The sequence below is a fragment of the Oryza sativa genome, chromosome 3, assembly GCF_034140825.1.
Source record: "Oryza sativa Japonica Group chromosome 3, ASM3414082v1".
Classification (NCBI taxonomy): Eukaryota; Viridiplantae; Streptophyta; class Magnoliopsida; order Poales; family Poaceae; genus Oryza; species Oryza sativa.
Genome location: NC_089037.1, coordinates 23,990,910 through 24,000,731, shown reverse-complemented (window position 1 = coordinate 24,000,731; position 9,822 = coordinate 23,990,910). Strand labels below are relative to the sequence as shown.

Sequence of the window (9,822 nt, the reverse complement as noted above, 5' to 3'; positions counted from 1 at the left end):
TGTCGCTCATTTGATTTTGTAGCTACAAATTTGGCAAATGCCAAATTTTTCAGTGGCTTCATTAAGGTTAGCACTAGCCTAGCCCAAACAATTTAGTACCAATTTGATACTTCCAATTTTTTTCATTAGTGACATGGTTCAAATCTTAACATCCACTAATATTATGCACACATTCGTAAATTTTCAATAAAATTTTAGTGAAATCAGGAATATGCCACTAGACATGTGTTGGTTGGAGGGGGGGGGGCATTTACGGATATGTGAGAGTGTGGTGTTAGGCCATTACCAACCTAAGACACTGCACATAGTTTTCATAAACTCCACATCGTCAAGAAACTAGTACTAGACACTACTCTTCCAATGCAAACACCACTACTCCATACTTAAATTTAATGCTACTTATCTTACATGATGTCTTGGATGTTGGGTAGAAACCAAGTCTCGTGGAAGACATGGTTTCCTTCTCTTTTCTCATTTATTCACTTGCCACATCATTTTTCATCGTAGATGATAGTTTATTTAATACTATGGACACAATTCTAGTCATTGGGTTGAGAATGGTCTTATATGTTGTGTAGTGGTGTGTGGGCGTGTGCGTCTGCCGTCTAATGGGATAAAATAGCCTCCCAAATCAAGAAAGCCCTAAGGCTCGGTTTAGATAATGGGTTAGGAGGGATGGGATTGGGACAAAGATATGAGTGGAGGGTTGAGATGAAATGAGATATGAAGAATGAATGGCTAAGATTAAAAGTTATCCTTTTAGAAGGTGGGATAAGATTTCCCAACCCATTTTCTGTAGGATACAAAAGACGGCCCAGCAAGTAGCAACCAGCAGCCAAGCCCAACTCTCTTCGTCCCCCTAAACCCCCACACATGGCGCTTTGCCTCCGCCGCGCCGCCGCCGCCGCCGTCGGAGAGGCGCTCCGCCGCGGCGCTTCGACGGCGCCGTGGAGGCGGGCGGCCTCGGCGTCGTACCACCACACGATCCAGGCGTTGCCGCGGGAGACGGCCGGCCCGCGCGCGGCGGCGCGGGAGCGCCGCAGCGGCCGCGTCCCGGCCGTGCTACTCGCCCTCGCCGGCGCCGGCCCCGGGGAGGGGGTGGCCCACCGGAAGCTCCTCACCGCCGACAGGAAGCAGCTCGGGGAGATTCTGAAGCAGTCCCCCTACTTCCTCTCCACCCCCGTCCGCCTCCAGGTCCGCGCCGGCGAGCGATCCACCGCCGTCGTGCACTCCGGCACTGTCCTCCCTATCAAGGTCTTCGCCCCTCTCCATTCCTGTCCTTTCCACCCACCAAAAAATATCTCGTTCATTCGTTCTTGCGCATCGAGGAAATCTTTTCGTATTTCAGCTCAGTTGGCGTTGGCCGTGTCGATTCGTTTGCTCACCCTGTGTACGAAATGCGCATTATTAGTGTAGTTTCTCCTGGCAAATTGCTGGCTGTTAGGTTATTTGTTACTAGTGTTAGCGACTTCCTAGTATTTTGTAGTGCTTACTTTGGAGAAATTGCTCAGATACGTAGCAGTCCTTATAGTTTAGGAGTGCAGAGAACCAATCCTTCTTTTTATATGATTGTTTACTGTTCTTGAGCAGTTTTATCCTGAGAAAGCTGGGGGAACCACTGGTGTGGTTTCGCAACTATATATGCGAGAGTGCTAGAAGAAATTGGTCAGATATGTTGTGCGTCAGGACCGGGTCTGCACTATCTTGCATAAAATGGATTGTGGTTGATGTGGATGCTCTTGTGTTTTGCAGGTGCATAGAGACGAAACAACAGGAAATATATTGAACTTGGTGCTGGTGGAGGCAGATGAAGGAACAATGCTGAAGGTGAACTTGCCTGTAGAGTTCAAGGGGGAGGACGTCTGCCCTGGGTTGAAGAAAGGTATAGGTTTTCTTTTTATTTGGCAAAATCCCTGTGCTATATACAAGATGATAGCTTATGTTTTTATGGAATCTCAACATAGAAATGTGCATTGCATGATGCTTAACACTTGGCACAAAACTCTGCCCTTCTGTAACTAGGCCCAGTTTTATTTAGATCATTGAGTGGATTATTGCCACGGATTATCTCCTTGATTATAGGGATAATTTAAATATTTTACGAAATAAACTTAACAAATAGTTTAAAGTAAGCGGTCTAAGGCTCTAAGCAATGCAGTTGAAGAAAGTTTTTTTTTAAAGAAAACATATTTTTTGAAGCGTGGAACAAATAATCTGTTTCAATAATCCAGTGAATAAGCTGAAAAGTACAGGCCAGATAGTAGATACCCAAATGCCACGGCTAAGGATCAATAGATCCAGGTTACCCTATTTTTTGTGATTCCATGTAAACTATCGAATTTGAATAGCTTTATTCTACGAGTCTATGTATGCACATTTGTTTGAAATTGTGTCAGAACTCAACAGTGACATGAAAAGTTATACCACAGATTGAAAAATGTGTTAGCTTGCTTATCGATATTTATGAAGAAAAATGAAGAACGGAGTTGTTGCCAGTGCTGGACCCAGGATTGGCCCAAGAACTGAGCCGACCCATTATACCTTGTTCTGTGTGTCTCGCATGGTGAAAAATGCACATCATGATGAACATTGAATCCTAGGCCTCGGGCCATGGCCCAGGAGGCCTGAGGCCTGGGCCTGCCCTTGGTTGTCGGCATGGTTTGCTTATCGTGTCAACCCATGGGATTGGCAAGTTTGTAGTATGGGCGCATTGGTTGGATGCATGTAAGCACATTGTGCTCAAAGTTGATATTGGAGCCTGGATGGGGACAAAAAAATAATGAGGTGCTCTTGCACATGAGCCCATAATTGAGTGGTAGCAAACATGGGATTTTTGCCAAGCAGATGTGCTGAGTTGCTGACCTTGTGTAAGTGGTCACTTGGAAAATAGCTTGTTTGTTGGAGGTTCTAAGCGTAAGCAGTGAGATTCCCACATCTATTTGTCTTATATCAAGGTTTAGTACCACAAAAGTAGCTAACATTTTTGAAAGCCAATATCCAAATCAGGAGTTTAATGGGCTTTGTTGAGCCCTCCATTACCAGGCAAAGCTCAGATTCCTCTATTTAACAGAATAAAAAAATGACTTTCTTATTGTCTGAAGATGTGCATTCTATTGTGAATTCCTCAATTCAGATTAGTGAATAACATGGTGCAATTTACTTTATTTCTTTTTGTTTCCTAATCTGAAGTTCTGTTAAGATGTTGGACTTGTAGGGACCAAATTACTCTTGGTGTTGTGTGTAGGTAGATTTCTTTTAAGATATTTATTTTGTCTCGAATGCACGTTCCTAGTAACTGTTCTATAAAAAAAAAATATAATTCTATCAAGTGGAAAATTAATTACCCTTTCCAGTGAAATTGGCAAATATTATTTGTACTGTATTGCTGGCCTAAGTTTTGCAGAGGGGCATCAATTTTCTTATTTAAGATATAGGACTCTTGCCTTAATAATTCTGGATAGCTCCATGATTTGGCAAAATAAATGATGAACAGTACGAAATTTCCATTATGATGTATTACTATCCTATACGCATTCTAAGTATCTGTACACCAAGTCTGCTGCATTCTGGAAGTTAGTTTGTTTAATGCAAGTGGGCAGGTGGCACACATCTTCTCTATTATTTACTACCGCATCGACTGGGTTTGTGGTCCTTTTCTGCCACCTCCCATTGTTTATATCGAAGTCCTCGTGTAAGGAACGAGCCGTGACTTTGGTACTTCTGCAATGATAAATCGCAATCAATAGGTCCCGAATATGCTTACCATTTGTAAGGCCGGGTCGATTTATGAGGGGGACAACTTCCGACATTCAATTTCCACTGGCCTCAATGCCGGCTTCAATGAGCTTATCATCTCTTCTGGGCCACCTAAGCTAGCCTCTCAAAAACAAAAATGGAAATGGAATTTAAAACTTCAACAAAATGTAGTTTAATCTTTCAAAAACTCTGTTACAATGGCGCTCCTCGTTTGTGGAGCATGATATCTTAAGCTTGTAGCAGGTTTAAGATTATGCTTGGGAGTTGGGGGATCTTCCAAGAATGCCCTAAATTGTTTGAGTAGTTTTCAGGTAATCAAGTTAGCGCCAAACTGACGGTAGCTGAAGAGAACATGTGAGAAAGCACAAGTAGTCACTCTTAGCCAAGGGAGGACAAGTGGTTGGCACAGGAGTTCAAAATTTAACATGTACCCCTGTCCTTGCATTTACATATTTGTTGGTATCTGAGTTATGGTTATGGTGCTATGCTATGTTATGCATCTAATTCTGGGGTTTATGATATTGGTAAAGGCTTTACCAGTGTTTTCGTGTACACCTGGCAAATCATGATCTTTACTGCTACCAGTCACGAAAAGGAGTCGTTTTCATTTCGCAGTCTTTGCAATGTGACATATACCATTTGCTATAAATTATACATTCCTGAAACCTGTTTATTTAAGATTTTGATATTTGTTTTCATGTGAAACATACATATATCAATTTCATATGGCCAATCTGAAGAGTTGCTAATATATTCTTGATCATAATTGTACTATTTGATTTCACGCTGAGCAGTGACACATTTTAATGACTGCCTGATAAGAGTGCACACGTTGCACTTTAGATGGGAGTGACAACTCATCTACCTGCTTTACTTAGTCATATTTGGTGCTCTCTCAGTCTAGTTTTCTCAAGACACAATCGTGATGTATCTGATTTGCTGGTGTGATTCTGCCTTTACATGTGGAACTAGGACATCTGCTCTTTGCTTCGTCATTTTCTTTTAACTAGATACCATGATTTTGTGCCTATGGCACCACACAAACATGTGGATAATATATATAACTAGTCATACTGAAGTACTGCCTTCATCTCAAAATATAAGAACCTAGGACCGGAAGATTCGTAATACTAGGAAATGTCCCATCCGGTCCTAGGTTATATTTTGGGACGGATGCAGTATATACTATGGCATGTCACATTTTCAATATCTGTGGCAGTGTTTACCTCTTTATGTGGATTATCTAACTCTTGCTTTGCTATTCTTTGAAGTAATTTGTGTCTAATTGCTGAATTGTTGTCTTTCTATGCTTGACCTGACTATTTAATTCAATTGAAAAAAACAGGCGGCTTTTTGCAGAAAATAAGGACCAGCTTGGTGTATCTCTGCCCTGCTGAGCACATCCCTCCAAAAATTGAGGTGGACCTGGCAAATCTTGACATTGGAGATAGGGTATCAATGAATGACATCCCCGTCCATCCGTCGTTGAGGTTACTGAGTAAAAACGAGACCATGCCTGTCTGCAAGATCTTGGCCTCGAAACCAGTTGAGTAGAGGAATCCATGCAAATTTTTGGAGCTTGGTGACAATGTACCCGAGTTGGTACAGCAGCCCAGTAACTTCATCTCCCTATGTGCTTGCATTTGGTAGCTGTTTGCCAAGTCCCAATGTGGTAATAGGTTCAAACAAGTTATCATGTTCAGGACCAATCTTGGCTGTAATGTCACAAAATAACACCAGCTTTCTCAGTTTAACATACACAAGACATTTTGTCGATTCTTGGTTGTGGCCTGGGTGTATTGACACGCCGAGCTGATAATGTCGAACTTTAAACATACCATGCCCCATTCTTATTGTTAACCATTCCTACTGAGTTGTTGTCATGACTCATGATCATCACCAGCGTGTCCCATGTACTGAATACTGAATGCATGAACTGGAGTGGAAAGATCATAAGACCAGCAATTTCATGCATGGTGTCACTGAATCATGTGTGCATGTATTTTTTGTCCTGTACGGGCAAAACTTTTCATATTTAACCCTTTCTTGGAATTTAATGGGCTGCGTTCTCGAGCTGTTTGCTCCAGTTTCATGGCCAGGCAGTGCCACAGTGACCGACCATCTGAACTCCTTTTCTGGCCTGGAATTTTGGACCATTGCATGATATGATCAAGATGAGATCATCTGCCGTCCTCTCGATATGGTAGCATCTGCAAATCTTTGCTACTGACGTTTTTTCTAGTCTTTTGAGGCAATATGCGTCCAAGATGACAAAACAACACTGCTTTGAATTGCAGCAGTGCACACAACACAAGCTATCTATCAGGATCGCTCTTGAACTCATTCTGCTCCGTTTCTTCTCCTATCATTGGCCGGCCTGGTCTAAGACCACAATGCAATACCTAACAGGGAAAAAAAAGAGAGACCAATCCAGGATGAACCAAAAAGTCATCTTCACTTGTCCTTTTGGATTAGTCCAACAACACATGATTGAAATGAAAAGCACTTAAATGTTCTTTGCTCACCAACAGCATGTGTTGTGGTTAAATGTAGGTGTATCTTTCGCAGTTTTGCAGAGAGGCCTCAAATTGCAAGGAGAAAATGGAGAATTGGAGATCAATCCAGGATGAACCAAAAAAAAAAAATCTTCGCTTGTCCTTTTAGATTACTCCAACAACACATGATGAAATGAAAAGCACTTAAATGTTCTATGCTCACCAACAGCGTGTATTATTGTGGTTAAATGTAGGTGTATCTCTTGCAATTTGCAGAGAGGCCTGAAATTGCAAGGAGACAATGGAGGAGGAAAGCAAGACAATTCCCAGTGCCTTTGGTGAACTGGATGGCCGTGGCAATAACTCCAAACCGATCCTAGGAACAACAACTACAACAACAAGGGACTAAATTGTTCAGAGGTCTCCGGTCCCCTACCATTGGCAATTGTTAGATACTCCTCTCTACCTCTATACAGCTGCGCCACCTCCATCCCATCCCATCTGCCTCTGCATTCAATTTTGCACCATGTACTTACCAAACAGTCATCCCTCCAAATTCACAAATCGCTACGCCTCCCCGACGTTCGGCGGCCGACACATGGGACCAGGGGGCTCATATGTCGGCCACCGTTTACCGGGGGTAATTTTAGCAGCGCCATGGTGCGTGTAGCATTATTCGTTGTATTTTGTACTAGTAGTATGTACTACTATGTACAGACAAACAGGTGTATAAATTCAGGGCTGGTGCACAAGTTATTACTGCCTCGTTACATGTCCGGGCTGGGCAGCAAGCAATTCGGTGTAGCAATTTGTTCCCTCTCCCATGCAATGCTATACAATACAGATTGGCAATTCATAATGGCAGCAATGGCCAAATTGGCCACAGAAAATTGATTGGGTGATACTGCCGCAGTGCTGCTAGCTGCTATAACACTGTTACACTGGCCTTCTACTTCTTTCTGACCTGAGCTCTGAAAATCTGATAGAGCTTAGCATGCATATGGACAATACCACTATAATGTCTGGTCAAACGAGGCACCTACATTTTGCATCAAAAATGAAAAAGAAAACAGGCACCTACACCGTACATCTAGCATCAAAAAAGGAAAAAAAAAATAGGCACATACATCTAGTAAAGGGGCTCTCATGGCTTAGGATGGGGACAATTGCTTTTGATTAATTTAGCCCTCCTCTTGATTGCAAGTACACCAAAAGACCTTGGTTTGCATGCATTAATCCTAGATTAATCACAGCTTGCACGTACATACACATGCTAGGGGAGTTTAATTAATTAAAAAAAACTCTGTGCATGCATGAGCAGAGACCTAGCTGACTAGTGAATGGTTGTGTGTGGGGATTATATAAACAATGGAACAAGACAAGAAATATTAAGAGGGTGGCCAGGTTGGGAAGAAGGGAAGTCAGCCCTAGTTGTTAGCAAAAATGTATTGATTTCACTACAGATCTAGTACAATAACATTGATGGTCAAAGGATCATCAGGCATCGGTTTTAATTATATTTATGGAAGTCCTGATGAAATATATATACCATGTAGTACCTAGATTCTGAGATATATATATATATATATATATATATATATATAATATACTAGCTAGTTGCTTTTCTTTTCGTTTGGTTAACTGCACCCATTCTAGGGTGGGCTATTCCACCAATTGTGGTACCAGAGCTAAAATCAAAGGGACAGTTCCTTCGTTCACATTTGGACATTGGCAGTCCCACCAAATACATATTGATTTGTATTACTTAAAAAAAACTAATAATACTATGTTATGAAAGTACTTGCTGTAACACATGATCAACTTGTTTGATATTTATACATGCAATCTAAATATTTTAGTAGAAATACATAGTATTGAAAATTCAACTTGAAAGACATGTCCAAAAGAACATGTTTTTATAACCGTTTAATAAGAGCCACTTATTAATTGCAACATAATTTATGTACCAGCGTGGCAAGCCATGCGTTGGTCTCTGTATGTGATAAGTGTGAAGACGTTTGACAAAAAATCGTGTCATGACAGTATGACACGAGCTACAGAGCTAATCAAGAAACTACGGTAAAGCTTTCGTGCGTTTGGTATTTTGCTACACTCGTAAACTTTATTGTAGTTTCTTGATTAATTAGCTCCGTAGCACGTGTCATGATATAACTTTCGTCAAATGCTCTCACACTTATTACATACAGATAAACACGTGGCTTGTCACATTGGTGTGCTTTAACACTTCATGATGGGTCAAAATCATATAGGGAAGTGCGAAAAAACAAGGAATCATAGTGATAATATGTGGATGTGGAAATTTAATCTTCCTGGCGGTTAGATGCCATAAAAACCTGCGTGGTGATGAACTATATAGAACCTAAACCTTATATACAATTTCTCAAGCTGTTTCCTAACATTACAGATATTGCAATAACAACTAAACTCTAATTTTCTGGATTTAATAGTTGGAGTAACAATTTTCAATAAGTTAACCCTATCTTGCGCAGCTAATAAATTTAAAGCTAGTACAAGATATACAGGAACTCCTTTTAAACACATCAATGGTAAATTATATGCAGGGAAATCATTGCGCTTTGATAGGAAATAATGTGTAAAATGGAGGACTACGAAACACAAGAATACAGGGATAGCCGCGTATAGACAAACCATAGAAAAAAACACAATAAAAATGAGGAGATATTAAACTCAGAAAAAAAAACCCCATCAGGTTGGGGTTCTCCAAAATCCCTAGTTTTGGGGAGCCATTCGAAAGATATTTCACACCATTCTAAAAGCCTCAATTTGTTCCAAAGGGTCAAATACAAAATCTTTCCATAGGATTCAAATCTTATGAAAAACCCTCCATAAATTGGATCATTGATGTTGAATGGGTTCGAACCTAAATGAAAATCATTACGTTTTTGGCGGTTGAGTAGGGTCGTGAGCATCGGTGAGTGCATCACACTGTTGAGTTCCATGTGTGATGAAAGGGATAGGACCATGAGCAGATTGGATTGTGGCAATGCAAGGCATGGTACATATGCATGTGAGATTGTGAAGCTTGTGGAAGCATATGCTGGCCACCCTGAAATTTCAGAAAGCAAGATGAAATGGAAGCATGGCATTGCTTCCAATTGAATAGCATTTGGTTTGTCCTGCATTTCGAACAAAACAAACATGCATATCCGGACATTGTGATGATTTTTCAACAGCGTACCTATAGATGAATTAAGAGAGCTGTCAGGCTCCCAGGCAAAGCATGGTAATAACTTCATCGCCTGCTTCTTTTGTATCTTTCTGAAGAAAGGACACGTCTTAAGGATCATTGGCATGCATAACAACTGTGCTTATGCATGATCTCAAAAGGGCAGTAAAGTATTAATGATGAACCACCACGGGACTCGGATTTTTGTCTCTTTGCACAAATAAAAACGACTAGAATCCACTCATTATTAGTATATTTCAGACAAAATGAACTACTGGCTTTTATTTCTTTGTACACAAAAATATACTAGAGCAAATATAGCAAAGGAACAAATGCAACAGCAGGAAAATAAAAGGAAAAGAA

The 9,822-nt window shown here is 40.9% G+C and overlaps 1 protein-coding gene across 1 annotated transcript; it reads left to right on the top strand.

The window, feature by feature from the left end:
• Window positions 1–833: 833 nt before the first annotated feature.
• On the top strand, window positions 834–5,730 carry LOC9272292 (uncharacterized). The gene is made up of 3 exons (XM_015772552.3): window positions 834–1,254; window positions 1,753–1,882; window positions 5,102–5,730. The coding sequence occupies exons 1-3, from the start codon at window positions 874–876 to the stop codon at window positions 5,308–5,310; spliced, it is 720 nt and encodes a 239-aa protein (XP_015628038.1). The 5' UTR covers window positions 834–873; the 3' UTR covers window positions 5,311–5,730.
• The last annotated feature ends 4,092 nt before the right edge of the window (window positions 5,731–9,822 follow it).

Excerpts from the sequence above, each read along its gene's own strand:
- LOC9272292 (XM_015772552.3), top strand. The coding sequence starts at position 874 with ATGGCGCTTTGCCTCCGCCGCGCCGCCGCCGCCGCCGTCGGAGAGGCG. Across the intron at positions 1,255-1,752 it reads GCACTGTCCTCCCTATCAAG|GTGCATAGAGACGAAACAAC; the intron begins GTCTTCGCCCCT and ends TGTGTTTTGCAG. Across the intron at positions 1,883-5,101 it reads CTGCCCTGGGTTGAAGAAAG|GCGGCTTTTTGCAGAAAATA; the intron begins GTATAGGTTTTC and ends TGAAAAAAACAG.